The 19459-nt window shown below is 39.4% G+C and overlaps 1 protein-coding gene across 3 annotated transcripts in view; it reads left to right on the top strand.

Moving 5' to 3' along the window:
• SNX4 (sorting nexin 4) overlaps window positions 1–19459 on the top strand; it is an 85105-nt gene that overhangs the window by 58080 nt on the left and 7566 nt on the right. For all 3 annotated transcript variants that reach the window (XM_048870427.2, XM_048870428.2, XM_048870429.2), the window contains exons 7-11: window positions 6286–6358; window positions 8647–8708; window positions 10818–10883; window positions 16904–16993; window positions 18174–18273. In XM_048870427.2, the coding sequence (XP_048726384.1) occupies window positions 6286–6358; window positions 8647–8708; window positions 10818–10883; window positions 16904–16993; window positions 18174–18273 (391 nt within the window). The remainder of the gene's footprint in view (window positions 1–6285; window positions 6359–8646; window positions 8709–10817; window positions 10884–16903; window positions 16994–18173; window positions 18274–19459) is intronic.

Raw genomic sequence — 19459 nt, 5'->3', positions numbered from 1 at the left:
TCTCTTGTGCACACACACAAATATATGCACTTGCCAGTCCTGCAGTTCCCAAGCTGCCAGTTTTCACAGCTATTATTGGAAACCAGATCAATTTCAGTCTACCATGTCTTGGGAAGCTGTGGGTAGCTGTAGAGGCAGGCACTGGAGTTATTAGCTGGATAAGAGGCCCATTAACAGAGGCTGAAGTGTGGGGAGTATATAGTAGCAGACACTCCTCATTTCGGCCGGAGGAGGATAGTATAGGACAGTGGTATTCCAAACAGTGGGTCGCAGAAAAGTGTCAGACGGTTCCAGGGATGCCAGCTTCTTCCTATCTCTGGGGGTGCTCAACCCCAGGCCCTGCTCCCACTCCACCCTTTCCCTCTAGGCCCTGACCCTTCTCTGCCCCCGCTCCGCCTCTTCCCACCCAGTTCTGCACCCTCCCCGAGCGCACCCGTCCCCGCTCCTCCCCACCCTCCAGCGCCTCCTGCACGCCGCAGAACAGCTGATCATGGGAGGTGCTGGCTGCCGGTGGGTGCGAAGCATCCACTAATTTTTTCTGTGGGTGCTCCGGGTGCCCACAGAGTTGGCACCTATGGACGGTTCACTGTGTTCAGGGCTGGATTAACCCATTGCTGCGCCCTGGCCTCGGCAAACATACACTTCTCCCAGCTGGTGTGGAAAGGAAGCCACAGATGAGTGGGGAGTGTGGTGTTGGAGAAGTAGCCTGCTCTGCATTCACCCCACAGCGGCGACACCTTTCCCATTGGGCTGGGCCTGTCTCCCTGCTCTAGGTATTGCGACCTGGCTCACATGGCTTCAGTGCCACTCACGTTTGGGCTGCCCCAAACTGCAGTGGTGCTGAGACCATGTGCGCCAGGTCGCAATACTTGGAGTGAGGAGCTGGGCCCAGCCCCATGAGACAGAAGCAGCTGCTGCAGGTAGGCTTGCTCTCCAATTCCCCCCTCCCCCCCCCAGCCTTCTCAGTGAGCTAGGATTAGGGTTGTGGTGCCAGGGTGGAGGGTGCATATATGTAATGGTGAGTAACAACAACAACAAAAAGACAAAATGCAGTTGGTGCGTCCCCTCAGTAGAACATTTGGAATCACTGATACAGGATATTCTCTCTGAAGCCCCTAGGAGAGTGGGAGTGGGTAAAGTAGCAGACATTCCTGCAGCACCCAGGGTAGTCTGACACTGGACAGAGGGAACCAAGAGACTACTTAAAATCTATTAGAATCTGAAGGGTGGAATTCTGAAGCCATGTCAAGAGATGACACCTTCCCCTTTTCCAGCATCTGAAAATGGAATTGGGCTCTTGTTTGGATATTATCTTCCCCTCCCCAAAATCTTTTTTTTATTAGTCTGTGAGTAGTAATGTTAGTCCTCTTGTTTTTAGGGCTTGGAAATTTTACCAGCCTCCTTAGTATGGGAGTGAGAAATTGAGGTAACTCAAAAAAGAGAAATGCAGCATTTGTAGAGAGAGATTTGGAAAGGGGACATGGAGGAAAGAACACAGTGTTGGGGAAGGGAAAGCAAAAGAGAGAGGTAGGTGATATTGGTGGCCTGTGGTATACGGGAAGTCAGACTAGATGATCTGATGGTCCCTTCTAAGACTGTAAGATGAGGAAATTGATACTAAACGCTGCTAAGAAAAAGAGGCATTATGATCTGGTTTTGGAAAGAAAAAGTAGAATACAGACAGGAATGGAAAGAACGTGTAATAAAAGCAAGAGTAGCATAGAGTCTGTTGAATGATAATAATAATTATCAAATTTGTTATATTAGGGATGTTACCAATATTTAACAAATTTATTTGCCAAATACTTGTGATATTCAGCCTGCTCAATGGCTGACCAAATGCTATTTGACAAATATATTATCCAGTAGGTATTAGGAAAATTCAACAACGAATATATTGGACACTTTTTTTCCTGCTATTCCGTGGTGCCACTAGCTCTTATTGCAAGTAACATTTTTACAAGTTTATTAAATAGCTGATTGAAATGTTATAGTTACACACGCAGCCTGTTTTATTCATTTGTACAGCAAAGGGTGGGTTGGCAGTTAGGAGGTTGGTTTTGGAAGTGTGGGAGCACCAGTATCTTTTGCTCGACTAGTCAGCTTAGTTCCTGAGGTAGTAAGTTATCAGTAGGTCTCTCAATCCTTAATTTAAACCAACCGTGAAAGTTGGATAGCATTTTAAAAGTCTAACTACTGAAGTTGGTTTGGAACAAAACCAAAACCAGTCTTCTGGTAGGCTGAGTGGTTTTTATTGAAGAGGTCAGTGGTGATAAAAATGTGCTCTTCTGTTGCTAAAAAATAAATTTGCAGTGACATTTCCATGGAATTCTCTAATCCAGTTTTGTTGCAAACCTCCTGTTGTCTTCCTTCTGTACTTCAAATCCAGTCAAAAATTGCTTTCCCAGTGGTGCATTGTTCCTTTTTCATAAAGTCCACTAGATAACAATTCTCATGCTAGCTACTTTCCTAAACAGAATAAAAAGGATCTGGGAAATTTCACTGTGGCTGAGCCATATTAGACAATAGATTCTGCTTATGGCAGCTGAACTCGTGTGATTCTCAATAGTATACTTGAGCCTGAATCTCCATGCCATTTGTGGTTTCTTTTTGCCCTATATACCTATTCTTAAAAATACCTTTTACTCCCCTATTGTATTGTGAAGGGGAAATTGCCCATACTTATAGTAACTTTCACTGTCAAATGCACAAAATAATTGGAAATAAAAGGGAGAAATTCTCTGGTGTCTTTCATTTACAGTAGTTATAGTATTGTAATAGTAAACTTAAGTATGACTAGTAGTAATAGTAGGTGAAGTATTTTCATTCAGAAGTGACTTTTTACTTGGTAGTATCTCTATTAAAATGTGGTTCTAGTCTGAAAAGCGACTGTAAAAGCAGCAGAATCTGACTCAAGTTACCTGCTTTTCATCTGCATTCAAAGTCGTACTTTGCTAAAGGTTTGGCTGCACTAGAAATGCTAGAGTGGCACGGCCGTAATAGGGATAAGGGGATTAGACATGGGGTAAGACGGAAGGTCCTCTCATGGATTGGTAACTGGTTAAAACTAGGAAACCAAGGGGAGGAATAAATGGTCAGTTTTCAGAATGGAGAGAGGTAAATAGTGGTGTCCTCCATAGCTCTATACTGGGCCCAGTCTTATTCAACATATTCATAAATGATCTGGAAAAAGGGGTAAACAGTGAGGTGGCAAAATTTGCAGATGATACATAGAATCATAGAATATCAGGGTTGGAAGGGACTTCAGGAGGTCATCTAGTCCAACCCCCTGCTCAAAGCAGGACCAATCCCCAATTAAATCATCCCAGTCAGGGCTTTGTCAAGCCTGAACTTAAAAACCTCTAAGGAAGGAGATTCTACCACCTCCCTAGGTAACGCATTCCAGTGTTTCACCACCCTCCTAGTGAAGAAGTTTTTCCTAATATCCAACCTAAACCTCCCCCACTGCAACTTGAGACCATTACTCCTTGTCCTGTCCTCTTCTACCACTGAGAATAGTCTAGAACGATCCTCTCTGGAACCACCTCTCAGGTAGTTGAAAGCAGCTATCGAATCCCCCCTCATTCTTCTCTTCTGCAGACTAAACAATCCCAGTTCCCTCAGCCTCTCCTCATAAGTCATGTGTTCCAGACCCCTAATCATTTTTGTTGCCCTTCTCTGGACTCTCTCCAATTTTTCCACATCCTTCTTGTAGTGTGGGGCCCAAAACTGGACACAGTACTCCAGATGAGGCCTCACCAATGTCAAATAGAGGGGGACGATCACGTCCCTCGATCTGCTCGCTATGCCCCTACTTATACATCCCAAAATGCCATTGGCCTTCTTGGCAACAAGGGCACACTGCTGACTCATATCCAGCTTCTCATCCACTGTCACCCCTAGGTCCTTTTCCGCAGAACTGCTGCCTAGCCATTCGGTCCCTAGTCTGTAGCTGTGCATTAGGTTCTTACAATACAAAACTACTCAAGTTAGTTAAGTCCCAGGCAAACAGCGAAGAGCTACAAAAGGATCACTCAAAACTAGGTGACTGGGCAACAAAATGGCAGATGAAATTCAGTTTTGATAAATGCAAAGTAATGCACATTGGAAAACATAATCCCAACTATAATTATAAAATGATGGGGTCTAAATTAGCTGTTACCACTCAAGAAAGAAATCTTGGAGTCATTGTGGATAGTTCTCTGAAAACATCCACTCACTGTGCAGCGGCAGTCAAAAAAGTGAACAGAATGTTGGACATCATTAAGAAAGGGATAGATAATAAGACAGAAAGTATCATATTGCCTCTATATCAATCCATGGTACGCCCACATCTTGAATACTGCATGCAGATGTGGTCGCCCCATCTCAAAAAAGATATATTGGAATTGGAAAAGATTCAGAAAAGGGCAACAAAAATGATTAGGGGTATGGAACAGCTTCCGTCTGAGGAGAGATTAATAAGACTGGGACTCTTCAGCTTGGAAAAGAGATGACTAAGTGGGGATATGATTGAGGTCTAGAAAATCACGACTGGTATGGAGAAAGTAAATAAGGAAGTGTTAATTTACTCCTCCTCATAACACAAGAACTAGGGGGTCACCAAATGAAATTAATAGGCAGCAGGTTTAACAAACAAAAAAGGAAGTATTTCTTCACATAATGCACAGTCAACCTGTGGAACTCCTTGTCAGAGGATATTGTGAAGGCCAAGACTATAAAAAGGTTCAAAAAAGAACGAGATAAATTCATGGAGGATGGGTCCATTAATGGCTGTTAGCCAGGATGGACAGGGATGGTATCCCTAGCCTCTGTTTGCCAGAAGCTTGGATGACTACCTGTTCTTTTAATTCCCTCTGGGGCACCTGGCATTGGCCACTGTCGGAAGACAGGATACTGGGCTAGATGGACCTTTGCTCTGACTCAGTATGGCTGTTCTTATGTACTTGATTTACTTGAGATATCTTCACCATTCATGTCTGAAGCTGTCTGACACACTGCGCTGGCATATATTTTATAAAACGTAAGGTAAAAGGATTGCACTACATCCACCAACGGCTATATTGGTGTTTCCTGCTATAATTTCTCTGCTGGTCTTTAAATGTTTTGAAAGAAACTGTACACTTTAACCCTAATATGCCACACATTTTTGTGGAAAACTCTCTTTAGGCATAGAAATCATAGAATGCCTATAAATGACCTTTTCTGTCATGGGATGTCATGAGACGCAATTTCCTAAATATTAGAAACATGTGGTGTAAGCAAAGTTTGGTTTTTTTTAAATGGGTGCTGAAATTTTGGTTCTTAAATGCATAATTAGCCACCTAAATAAGTGGCTTGTTTGTTTTTTGTTTTTTCAATGAGACCTACTGGGTTCTAATCATTTCTGAAATCAGATCACTTATATATAGGTGCCTAATTAAGAATTTAGAAGCCTAACTTTAGGCATCTGTTGTTTGTTTATTTTTAAAATCTTGGCCTGGATTTTTTTTCACTACAGTAATTGACAGATTATCATTCAGTAGTTAGTCAATTCTTGAGTTCCTATTCTTTACTTTCACTCTGGATAATATGCATGCCTTTGCACGATCTAAGGCTTCAAAATAGGGTTTAAGTTGGTCTTAAATGGTGTATAGGTCTTGAGCTGGGCATCTGCACAGGAGTAAATAACCCCCTCTTGAGGCTTTTCGCAAGTCAGCAACTGCTCTGGGGTTCAGCTTAGCCATGGATATTATATCCATTTTACACACCACCTAGGTGTATTCTGAGGCTAATTTAATGTTTTTTAAAGTTCGAGATCCTTGCATGAAAGGCACATTGTAAGTACAGGTAATATTTTATCAACTTCAAAAGAATTTAAACAGTTTTTCATTAGTAAGCATAAAACCCATCAAATGGGATTTTAAATGAAAAGTTTCTTCCTGCTCTTTAGATCATATCTATTAAATAACATTCCACTTCATAAGTGCTCTTAAAAAAACCAGATACAGCAGTCTTTCAGAAAAAAACCTCTGCTGTTTATATTTATTTCTTAGATTTATGGCATATGAATTGATCTGAACCTTTACTGTTATTGTATAAAAGTACAGTAGTTTTGCATGTGTGTAATTCTTTGCTAAAAAGGAGTTTGATTCTTTTGTCATTTTCTAGGAATCCACAGCTAATTCCACTTTAACATAAGTCAAGCTCAGTGTCGCCAGCTGTTGTGTTGTTGCTCTATCTTACAATTTATGAAAGCTTGCTTTTGTGATAGCTAATGATGTACTATCTGTTTCCTGTTCCCAGGAGATTTACTGAGCTAAAACACTACAGCGATGAACTGCAGTCTGTCATATCACACCTTCTGCGAGTCAGAGCTGTAAGTATTTCCCATGTGTGTCCTGACAAATAGTATAATATATTTATAAGATAGCATTTCTTCTTCAGTCAATAGAGAAAACGGATGTATTTATTCTTCACTTGAAATTGGTTTGTTGTACTGTCCCATGTTTTTTTTGGGGGCGGGGGAGAGATTATTTTATAACAATACACTTTTGGGGGAAGGAATTCTAAATGTGCTTGGAGTGATGTAGTGTGAAACGTTTATCTCCAATATTGTTCTCCAGTCTGAATTATTCATGTTTTGATAGTCACTGGAAAAAGACCATACTTAAACCACAGATTTCTAGTTTAAAAAAATGCTTACAAATGCTTCCACAAACATTCATAATGCTGTTGTTTGGCTCATTGCTTTATTCTGTCTTGTAGAATAGTTTACATGCAGTAACCTATCATCATATTGGCAATTTAAAACCCCATGAATGTCACTCGGGGAATTGGGAAGAGGGATGGTTGGAGCTTAGCTGGGACAATAGAACCTTGGGACTCAAAGTTGATACATCAGTGTCACGCCCAAAGTAATAGACAAGACCTGTAGTGATTTGGAGTGTTTGTAGACCCCAGTTTGTTGCATGTTCTATCAAAATCTGCAGCATAACGTTGAATATTTCACAGAAATAGTGAGAAGTGTGAAGTAGACTGTTACCGGAGAGTAACATGCATATCTTCAATTACAATTCAGAAGAAAGGGAGATGAGCAGAATAGTATTACTTCATCTCCTTCATAGGTGTTGCCACTGGAGGAAGAAGCAAGGGGGCCAGAAGCCCACATCAACTAGAAAATGTTGGATCACCACCGTGCAGTTAGCAGGATTCTGCCTTTCTCTCACGTGGCAAAAAGGAGTTAGAATAGCATGAAGTTTTCTGGAACATAGACATATAATATTGTGTTTTCTAGAGCTTGTGGTGTGAATTCACGAGTTATGCAAGTTCCCCACAACATTTTTCATCTTACAGACTAGTCTATAATGAATAATGTCCTTTAGAATAATTAGAACGGACATGTCATGGAATCGGGATGGCTGTCTATTATGGCTTGAAAACACAAGCTTAAAAAATACAAAACAGAGAAGGAAATAGGAAATTACAACCCTGGTAACAGGGAGCACGATACTAGTTCTTAGTGTGTTCAACAGGGGTTTACTTTTGGGTGAAAGTGTGCTGTAGGGGAGGATTGTAATTGATTGCCCTGTCGAGTGGAGGCACTTTAGAGGATTAATTGCTTGTATTCCAGTAACTTGCCTTCCTGCCAGTACATGTGTGTGTGAGCTGTATGACAGTGTTCTAACTTATTTCCTTTTTACCTCTTTGACACATGAATAATTATGGCTTTTATAAAGCTTCTGTTTAACTCACTGACGTCTCAAACAGTGCTTTAATAATTGTGAAGGACAAAAATAAGTTGTGCTTCAGAGTTCAGTGTAAAGTAGAGGGAAAGATCAATAACTGTATAGTTACCAACAGTGTAGCACGTGCAGGTTTCTGATTCTCTGAACGCATGAATTGATTTCTATCGTTAGCAACAAGTGTTGTGATGAGTTGACTCTTCCTTTCCCATTCTTTGTAGTAGTGTATTACAAAGAAAAAAATAGGCTTGTGCCTTTTCGGATTCTTCATCCTGTGTGGAAAAGCCTTGAAGTTTCTTTTGTCTGAACAAACCCAGCTTTCCTTTGCAGTTAATTTTTAAGCCCTTTGTTAGGACTGCATGGGGAAGTGGCCATGCAGGGTGAGAGAGAGGAAGAGGCTTAACCACAACTCCGAACTGAAGTGTAGATTTTTATCTTCCTATTTTCATATACACCGTCTTCTCCCAACCCCCTGACACACACATACATTCCCCCTGTGTGATGTCCGCTTACATCGTCATTATACAGGTAAAATGAATCACGCCTCACGTTAACTCGGTTGTTGGTGATCTAACTAGAGTGGCTGATTGACTGTATGTATAGACAGTATGAGGGCATTTCTGTAGATTCTCATACATAGAATGGTCTAAATGTGACTTTCAGTATAGTTTGAAGCCATTGATTTAAAAAAAAAAGTTATACTGTTGATCTTAAAAGACAAGTCAGAGCTATGCTTTAGCCTTTATAAAATAACATTTTCATCTTGTATACTGCTGTTGAGAAATTACAGCTGTAGACCTGAAGGGTTAATCAGTAAACATTAGTCTTTGTTGAAGATATGTATGTTTTACAAGAAGCTAGTAAACCGCATATAAAAGAAATGGGCTTGTCCAAAAAACTGACTTACAAATGTTTGTTTTAGAGAGTGGCAGACCGTCTCTATGGTGTATACAAAGTGCATGGGAATTATGGGAGAGTGTTCAGGTAAGAATTAGAACAGGTTTTTAAAATACATAATCTAGTTTCCTGAAGCTTAGGTAGTTTGCAAGTAATGGATGAAGCTTATTTATCCTTATTTTTGGAATGTAAACTTTGATATATTTTGTTTTACTAAATATGTGCATTGGAAAGTGTCACTGCTCAGTACTAAGACACTGACAAGTTGCTGTATTTGACACAGATCTCTCTACCTTTGCTGAACTTTTTAAGTTTGAACTGGATGAAGTTATTTTATTTATTTATTTATTTTTAATATAACTTCATGATTATTGTCTTTTTTATTACACGTGTACCCCGATATAACATGGTCCTTGGGAGCCAAAAAATCTTACCGCGTTATAGGTGAAACTGTGTTATATCGAACTTGCTTTGGCCTCGAGCATATCCGTTATTAATACAGTACTTGACACAAGAAGTTTTATTCTTGGTGTCGCTTTAGAAAGGGCGCATCTGATGTCCTCCCTCACATCAAGCCCGGGGTCGGGGCTCGCAGCCACGCGTCCCTGCCAGAGTCGGGGCTCACGATCCCCCACATAACCGGGTTGTGACCCCCAGTTTGATAACCAATGTTGTAGACAAGACAGAAAACCATTTTTGCTTTACCGCGTTATATCTGAATTCGTGTTATATTGGATCGTGTTATATTGGGGTAGAGGTGTAGTTCTAAACAGTTTGTTCCTTCAGAATGCTTCCTATTAATTTATTTTATATAGTTCATAAATTGTTACTTTGTATCTGTAGTGCTGAAAGGTACCCCGATCCTTTCAATACATTAAAAAATCAACAGTCTCTCAGGTATATTCTAGTACACGTTTTAGAAGTTGAATTAACAAATAGTTTTTGATTTATGTGCCTGAGTTGCATACTCAAGTTTTCTATTTCGCTGGAGAATTAAAGAATCTAACTTCTGGTTAAGGGGAACCTTCTGCTTATACAATCTGTACAAGTGCTATATTTAATTCACCAGGTTAATGGATTGCAGATGTCTTTCTGGTTGGGGGTTTTAAATTAAATTAGGTGCATTTTTGTAATAACACAAGGATAAACAAATGTCAACATTAACAGAGTAGAATTTATTTAAATTGTATGTAAAGTATAGAACAATAAATACTAGACACAAATTACACAAAGAGGAGGATAACTAAAAGTACATTCTATATTTAAGAGATGGGGGAGGAGGTACATTTTTAGGATAACAGATAAAACCAAATAACATGTGCAGAGTTAAGAGATAATGAGTTTAATACATAACTGTGATTTACTTGTGGTGAACTTCTAAGTGCTTGCCATCTCCACTCCAGTTTTGGTGGCTGCATTATCCATAAACTGACATTCACTTAATCATTTATCTCATCTATCTCTCCATATAAATAAAATATGATTGTTTGGTAACTCTAGGCTTCTTTAGTGGAGTGGCGCTTTAGTGATTTTTACCTATTTATAGAAATAGTCAACAATATACAGTGATCCTAAGAAAAAAATCCAGTTTGGAGAGTCTTATTTCAGAAGTGAAACTCCAGTCTACTGTGAATGCTATAAATCCATCAGTTTTTCCAGTGTATGATGTGGCAGGTTTCTGTCTGATGATGTGTTGCTCGTGTATAATGATTATTCTCTGATTAGTTTAAAAAAGAGAGCAGGATTCCCATATTGGGATTTTGTAGTATAGCTTTACAGACCATTTGTATTGCAGATAGTGGCGCTAAAAGTGTCCACACAAAGGAATGAACCTTGTGTTGCAATTCTGTTAGAAAATATTTCTCTTAATCTCCTCCACTACTAAAACAAGGTTCTTTTCATCCTGCCTCTTGAACTAGAACTAAAAAAACAACAACCCTCTGTGTGTGTGTCTGTGTCTGGGGAGGGATGGAGCAGGGGCAACTCCTGACCAGAATGCTTTAAAACTGTCTCACTATTAAATTGTGTTCAGTGCTGCTGCTTAGAGGTAGAAAAGCAGTTTGGCTAGGTACAACTTTTGAGGCAATTTCCATTCAAATATCACCTGGAAAGAAACTATTTACAGGATGCTGATTATTAACTTCCCTTAACTTCATGTGTGATGTTGTTTCTCATTGGATTTGCTTTTTTCTCTAGTGAATGGAGTGCAATAGAAAAGGAGATGGGGGATGGGCTGCAGAGTGCTGGCCATCACATGGATGTGTAAGTACTGAGTGAATATCTGATAGTTTGATGTATACCAGATGCACATATATTAAGGGGGGGCAGGGAATTCTATAAGAAATGTACTGAGAAAACTTTGGGGGAGAGGTATATTACTATTGGGTACACAACATTTCACTGACTTTTGGATGTGGGCTGTTTTTAGAGTCCGTGTACTGTATTAAGTAGCTCAAAGGGCCTCAGGAGAGTCAGAGGGGTTACTTTTTATTATTATTTTGAAACTATAGAGGTGTTTGGAATTCTTCCAGCTTTTCTTTTAAGCTGCTATGCCAGAAACTAGTGGAATTAAACTGTAATGTACTGTAGACCTGATGAGAGCCATTTGTTTTTGGCAGGAATGCTTTGCACCATGCAGTAGATGGTACACTAATTTGTACTTAACAAAAAGTTTAAGTAACTTTTTTTTTTAACTGTTCAGCACCCAAGGCTTATTTAGTGGAGTCCAAAATAATTTCAAATACCACCCTGAAATAAATAGTGGTTGTAACCAGGAATCACTACTGAGCACAGCAAGGGTATCTGTTTGCCCCTTACTACGTAAGTTTAACTTCCATTGGATTCAATGATGGTTATGTACATGAAACAAGGAGAACAGAACCCTCAAAATAAAAAATAACCTGTTTAGCGCTTCGGATTGCTTATAGTATCTGTACTACAGCAATAGGGAATTCTTTTTGTTTGCCTAGTTTTACTTTTTATGCAATAATAAACATAGTAGAGAAATTTTTATTCAGTCTCTGTCTGGTTCCTTCTACTTGACAAAATCATAATCACTGGTAGAGTAGTTGTTTAACCAATTCAGGAGTTCTGTGGCTTTGCAAATGGAACTAGGAGACTATTTTCTCTTTTAATTGGAAAAGATAATCTTATTTTAAAAGTGAATCATGAGAAAACTTTTAGGTTGCCAGTAATACTATTTTATGATGCCAGTTTACATCTGTATTGTAAGTTAATGCCCTTGTCCAGTTTTAGTAAGGGATGTAAATTTTGAGATTCCTGCTGCCAGATAGAATTTTATGGAGAAGCTCGTTTAACAGTGAATTCTCAAAATTAGCGTTTGGTTTAAAAAGTGAGAATTTTTTATCACATCCTTAAATAATATGAGTGTTTAGGAATGAAACATAGAAGCATTTATTTCCATGTTTAAAAACCTTTTTATGGTTAATGTTAAAATAGTTTTATTATACAGCTGAAATCCCATTACAAGAAGTAACCCCAAATAAAAGGGCATAGAAAGAATAAGGAAATGGAGTGCAGTGTTAAATATTTATTACAATACTGCAAAATTTGAATAGTCCCATAGAAATCAATTTATTTTCAGTAGCGTGAACAAGTACTACAGATAAATGAAAACTTACTTGAACCTGCCTAGCTTCCCTTTTGTGGTACATCAACATGCACCGTGCTGTGATGTCAGAACATTGAGAAGATATTTTAATCAAATAAAGCAAAGCAAATAGAACAAATACCTCGTTCAAGAGATTATACCCCCGCCAGTTTATACCTGCTCCACTTTACCATAAAACAGCAGTTAGAGGCACAAGAGGGTTGTAAGACTTAACACCTAAGACTTCTGCCCTTTACATTGTTAAGTGTTGAAGACCCAGAGTGATGGTGGTGGAGAGTTCCCAGGGTAACCTATATCAGTCCATGCTTTAATGAATGACAATCAAAGGTGACCTCTGATGGCATAGTTTTCCTCTCTGCTCTAACAAACAGGTGATCCCAGAAGTGGCCTCTCTAGCTCTTTTTTTACTGGAGACAGCAATTGTGAGGTTCAGAGACACAGTTGTGAGATTCAGAGACAGTCTTCCCCAGGAATTGAAATTAAATGTGATATTCAAATTTACAGGGGGGACTGGAAAGTGACTAAATTGGCAACACTGCATGTAACTAGTTGACCATGGGGGTGATGGAGAGGGCGAGAGAGAATGAGGGAGTTCACGGTGTGTGTAGTGAAATCCCTGTTCAGGGTCTCAATGTATGACTCACAAGTTGGGTTTTGTTGTTTGTTTGTTTTTTTCCCCTCCCACCTCCAGGATCAACTGGAAAAATAATTGAGCAGTACAATTCTTCTTCCCCTACTCTCCCTCCCCTCCAAAGCTAATGTTATGGGAAGTAGTATGGAGTGTTGCACAAAGAGTATGGTTTCTGAGCAGGAAGTATACATTATAAATATCTAAACCTATCCCTACAATACATTTAAAACTATTCTGCACATGTCCAGCTTATACCAGCTTCATTTTTACTAGTATTTTTGATGGTGAGTCAAATGTTTCTGTCCCTTTTATTTAACTCATTATTATTTAAGAAGCCACATAGTTGTGTAGTATGGGGGGAGTGTCTGTATGTGTATTAGTTTTCATGGTGCCATCCATTTTTTCTATCCCTTGATTTGTCCCATGTGCAGTCAGCAGTTACATGAACGACCCCCCCTAAATTTAGAAACTTGACTCCAGCCTTTCTGGCATTGCTGCGCCATAATCAGCTGACAACCTAAAATAACTTGTTTGAAGTATAACAAGAGCATTTTAGCTGCACAACTCCCATTGACTATGAGGTGAATCTAGTATGTTGGAAAGTTTTAGCTCTGAAACATTTATTTTACTGTTTGTAGAAGCATGCTCACTGCCGTGCATTTCCCTTTCTCTTTGGGGATTTCCATGATTTGTTTAACCTGTTTTGGCCTAAAGTGTGCAAAATTGGGTTCAAATAGTCAGAAGTGCAGCTTCTGCTGACCTACTACTTTGTCAAATCATGATTTAAGTTTTGGTATAAATTCTGCTCTAGGGTATGTTTAGGTGGGAGTTGGGCAGAACGACTCCTAGCATTCTGTCATAAATCTTCCCTTGAAAAACTTGGCTGCAACTGAAGTACAGTCCATCTGTAGCCCTAAAAAAATCCCAACTCTTTTGTTTTAGGAACTTTTTAAAAAATCCACAGAGCCTTAAATTCAAGTCTTGGTACAGACACAGTGGTAATGCTCCTTTCTCACAAAACTGGGCAGATGCCATTGCCCTTTTATGGATTATTATGCAGGAGATCAGCCATACCCCTTCAAGCTCAAAGACAGCACCTTCTCAACATGCTTGGGGTTCAAGCCTTCTCTCACCTCCTTGGCTGTACATTACTGGTGGGCTTTAAACTCTGAACAGGACCACAAAAGTGTTGCTTTTGTGGCCACATAAAAAGCCATGTATCTGGAGAACCAGACAGTAATTAAAGATAGCATTGAAACATGTTCCCTGCTCCAGCTCCAGTGCGGTGTGTTTTTACTTCTATTTAATTTATCCCTGTATCCTTCCTACCTCCTTTGAAACGCAAGCTGTTAACACATTATTGGACTTCTGTCACAAGGTCACCTTGCCTGGACCCTTCTTGGATGTGCTGTATCTCAGTTCTCCCCTTCTATAAAATCATGCACACAACAGTCACAGTCCAGAACAAAATCTCACTCCTAGGCTCTGGTTTATTAATATGCAAATTATATATTGTATTGGTTTGAGATCAACAGGATCAAATGCAATAAAGACAAGTGCAAAGTACTACATTTAGGATGGGAAAAATCAAATATACACCTACAACATTGGGAATAACTGGCTAGACAGTAGTACTGCACAAAAGGATCTGAGGGTTACAGTGGATCACAAATTGAATATGAACCAACATATGATGCAATTGCAAAAAGGCTAATAACATTCTGGGATGTATTAACAGCAGTGTTGTATGTAAGACACAGGAGGCAGTTGTGGACAAATTGGAAAGAGTTCCGAGGAGAGCAACAAAAATGATAAAAGGTTTGGAAAACCTGACCTATGCAGAAAGCTTACAAATCTGGCTATGGTTAGTCTTGAGAAAAGAAGACTGAGGAGGGAAGTGATAATAATCTTCAAATATATTCAGGACTGTTATAAGGAGGTCTGTGATCAATTGTTCCCCATGTCGACTGAAGGTAGGACAAGTAGTAAAGGACTTGATCTGAGCAAGGGAGATTCAGGTTAGCTATTAGGAAAAAATTACTAACAATAAGGATAGTTACGCTCTGGGGTAGGCTTCCAAGGGAGGTTGTAGAATCCTCATCATTGGAAATTTTTAAGAACAGGTTGGACAAACACCTGTTGGGGATGGTCTAGGTTTACTTCCTCAGCCCCTGGGGCTGGACTAGCTAACCTCTTCCAGCCCTACATTTTTTTGATTCTATATTCCAGCTCTTGGATTGGGCAGAGGGGTTCCTATACATGTCTTCTCCTCAGGATTCCATAGTCCCCCAACTAGAAACTACAAATAGTTCTCCCAAACATGACTGACTTTCACTTTTCATCTATAAGGGCTCACATCACCTTCCAGCAGGCCCCCTGATTTGCTTCCCAACTTCTGGCTGTATCCCCCCTTGGGCTCCTTACCCTGACCCTTGACAGGGCAGACCTAACAGCCACAGTTGTTTCCTACAGGAATCTCAATAGAGGAACTCCCAGCTCTCTTCCAGATCACACTCCCAGCTCTCTTTAAGCTTGGGAGCCACTACCAGTCCTTCCCTAGTTACTGGAGAACCTCCCTGCTGAGAACAGGCTGTCATTTACATATGCCAGCAGGCCTGACTTTATCACCTGCTCCCTGTCCCTCAAAATTCCATGATTTAGGAAGAAAACCAGGCATGGGTAGTGCTTGGTATGAAGATGCCTTACCCGGTGACAAGTGCCCAGCGGTCCCTTTTGTGCTGGTTTCTTCACAAACACAGATAGGAGAAGAGACTGCCCAAGATCTTACAATGTGAAAGACACACATGAAGTATTGGATGCAAGGAATAACATGAAACCTAAGAACGTGGTGGTGATTGGCAGTTTTGTTACTTCCATATTTTGTTGTAATTTTGGTGGGTTTTTTATACTTTCTGCTTTAGGTTTTGCAACAAAGACTCTAGAATCCAAACTTATTTGGTTTTGTTGATGCTACAGGAGGTGGAATATAACACAGCTCATTCATCCCAGCTGCATTGGCTCTGTTTTGCTGACAACAGTAAACGCTTATTTCTGTCAGTAGGCTAAACAGATACAACTCAAAACGTACACAAGAAGATATGTGCAGTAACCATTTTACAGAGATACTTCTGTCCCTAAGCATGCTTGAAAACGCTAACTTTTTTCAAACAACGGGAGCCCATTGAAAGCTGTTGGACAACATTTCTTACCTTTTTTAAGTGATTGTACATTTAAAAAGTCACTTTCTGCCACGCACAGTAGGGGATGGGATTTTTCAAAACGTCTCTGCATCAGCCTAATGCTGCTCCATTGAAGTCAATGGGAGCAGTGGTAAAACTCCCAGTGACTACAAGAGGCGCAGTTAGGGCAATACTGAGGACTTTGGAAAATATGCTCCTCAAAGACTTGCGTATATAGCTGCTAGTCTGAACTGACATTCTGATTTGCGAAGCATAGGTTGTTGAACTTTCTACTTCAGGAACTAAAAGGCTTGATTTTGCAAAGTGCTGAGGACTCTCAAATGCCATTGTTTCCATCACCATTGACTGAGGGTCAAGTGAAACCCACCTCTTAAGTGTTGCCTCTAGCATTTTAGAAGGCATCAAGTTCACTTCACCAAACCTTAAAGATGCCATGCTCACTCTGAAATTTATGAATATTTTTCACTTTGCTGCTGCCTGTTGAAAAATCACTGAAGAAAAGGAATAAATTACTTTAGCCAGTTGTATTTTTTTTCCTTTTCCTGTAATAAAAACAGCCTCTTCTTCAGCAGAAAATGGTTGACTAGTGTAAGATTTATCACTTCATTGTAGTAATAACTTAAGGAACAGGCCTTTAGGAGTGTTTATATTAGTCTGTTTGGCATTAAAATATACCTTTTAAATCCAATAATAAAGAACACTTTTAAGGTAACTTATGATTACCGCTAAGAAATAGGGTTCTTTCCCTTTTACAGTATTTAAATAATTTAAGAAGCTAAATCAGGGGTTCTTCTGTTTAACCAAAGGTTGTACTTACCAGGTATGCAGCTTCTATTGACGACATATTGGAAGAGGAAGAGCATTATGCAGATCAGCTAAAAGAATATCTTTTCTATGCAGAAGCTCTGCGGTAAGTATATTAACATAAAAGATTGGAATCCCTGTACTTCTGTTGCTTTATTTTGATACATGCTCTGCAGACTTCTGTCTGTATCCTTCACAATTTTTACTTTTGAAGAAAACATTACACAGTTACGTTCTGAAGTCTGCAAATACCTTGCATCTTTTATTTGTTTGCATCTTTTATTGCCCAGTAAGCCAATCAGAGTTAAGTATCGCTTACCTGGTTAGTAATTCAATGGCAGAACCTCCAGGCAAAATCCAGGTCCTCTAAGAAGTAATGCTGTATGTTGATTAAGCTGTGCTCATCCCTTTGAATCAATGCCCCAGCATGCTGCTGCAGGACAATCTTCTGCTAGAGATGCCATCTTCCATTATGAGACACAAAAGAGAGTGTCTGACCACTTACAGCTGTTCAAAACTAGCCATGGGAGTTTTTTTTAAGTTTCCCAAATAACTTCCAGTTGTGACAGATACATTCTGCCTCCCTAGCCTCCCCTAGTACTCCTTCCTGCCCTAAAGTACTGTGTGCTGTTGCTGTGACCTGTTACAGTTGCTACATTCACTAAGGAAGTGGCAACACTTGTGTTTGCAAATCCATTTGTAAAGTTTGCAAAGCACGTTGAGATCCTTCTGAATGAAAGGCGCTGTATACATTTAGGTACAGTTATCACTTTTTACAAACAAACAAAATTTTAGTACACTCTAAGGAATTTGGAGACTCTGGGTTAAGTTACAGTGAAAGACGTTTTCTTAAGATTAATGTGCATCGTTGCCTGTCACACAGGCACAGTGTCCAAAGTGACATGTAAACTGTTTCCTGCTATTGGAATTTTTACTGTAACATATTGAATGAAACCATTTTACAAGGATGTCCTTAGATAGAGGATGGTTTTATATGGCATGCAAAATCTTAGTATGAGCTTATGGAAGAGGGAGCAGCAGGAGAATATGCTTAGGGTCACTGAAGTATAAAATCACTTAACACACCAGACATTTTGTAATTTAGCAGGCTTGCACCAGAGTTATGTTTACTGTTATAGGGCTATTAAATACAGGCTAGATAAATAACTGAACATGACTTATGCTAAAAAAACCCATTTTTACTGTTTTTTTAAAGCTTAGAAGGTGGTAAAAACGTAGCAAGACAAAATATTACATGACAAATCGCTCACTGATTATGTTTTCAGGGCTGTTTGCAGGAAACATGAACTAATGCAGTATGACTTGGAAATGGCTGCTCAGGACCTGGCATCTAAAAAACAACAGTGTGAAGAACTGGCAACAGGAGTGAGCCTGTTTTCCATTTTCTTCTTCAAGACTTGGATTTTTTTTCTTTTTCTTTTTTTTAGAGAGCTAAACAAGTTAGGGTGACATCTAAATGGCATTTAACAGATAACATGCGGACAGCTGGTTATGATGATAAGTATCACGTGAGCTGTAGATCTTTTAGTGGTTTACAGTAATTTATTTTCATGGTGATTTATACAGTTTGTGCAGGGCTTATTTTTATTAAGACCTAGCAAATGCAGGCTTGTAGGTAAGGTGATCTGAAGTGTTTCAAATGAAATGAAATAGAATACTACGAAGACCAAAGTTTCTGGTCAGTTACAGTCATCTGAGGGAAAAAAATCTTTGTTGTACCTTTTAAAAGCTTAACATCCCCATTATGAAATGTTAGATTCCCCCTTCCCCCGTCTCCCCAGGAAAAATGGCTGAAGTTAGATAATATCTAAAAACAGATATTTGCATTTAATCTGAAAGGTAAATAAACAGAGTAAACAATTACTGCTAAAGTTATTAATATTTTAATGTAGAAATATTTTACTGTTTTTTCATATAATATGACAAGAAATATTACTTGAAGATTAGAAATTGGTGACTGAATACAAATTAATTAAATATGGGCCCCGAGTGAAGCCCATTAAAATCAGTGGGAGTCATTCCCTTGAGTCCGGTGGTCAGTGGATCAGGCCATAAGACTCTTACCTATCAAAGTATTTGAAGAGAGAAAGTGGGTGAGGTAATACCTTTTACTGGACCAAATTCTGTGGGTGAGAGAGACAAGCTTTCAAGCTTACACAGAGCTCTTCTTTGGGTACGTTCCCTAACCTGAAGAAGAGTTCTGTGTAAGTTTGAAAGCTTGTCTCTCTCTCCAACAGAAGTTGGTCCAACAAAAGATATTACCTCACCCACCATGTCTCTCTCTAATGTCCTGGGACCAACACAGCTACAACACTGCATACAGCAATGGAAGTAATTTGAAGGCAGTTTTTGAAGAGGTTAGAGACTATGTGAAGTTTCAGATAGACAATTTTTAATAAATAGGAGTTAATATAGGTTTGTTTAATTATTGGTTTTAATTTGAACTACTATGCCTTTTGCACCCATCTAGCTGTAGTACATTTTTCAAATGGAAGAGCCCTTTATGTCAGTGTCTGAACTCCACCAGCCAAATAATTATTGTCATTCTACC

The sequence above is a fragment of the Caretta caretta genome, chromosome 11 (assembly GCF_965140235.1).
Source record: "Caretta caretta isolate rCarCar2 chromosome 11, rCarCar1.hap1, whole genome shotgun sequence".
Taxonomy (NCBI): Eukaryota; Metazoa; Chordata; order Testudines; family Cheloniidae; genus Caretta; species Caretta caretta.
The sequence above is the reverse complement of the archived record's forward strand: the minus strand, read 5'-3'. Positions and strand labels throughout refer to the sequence as shown.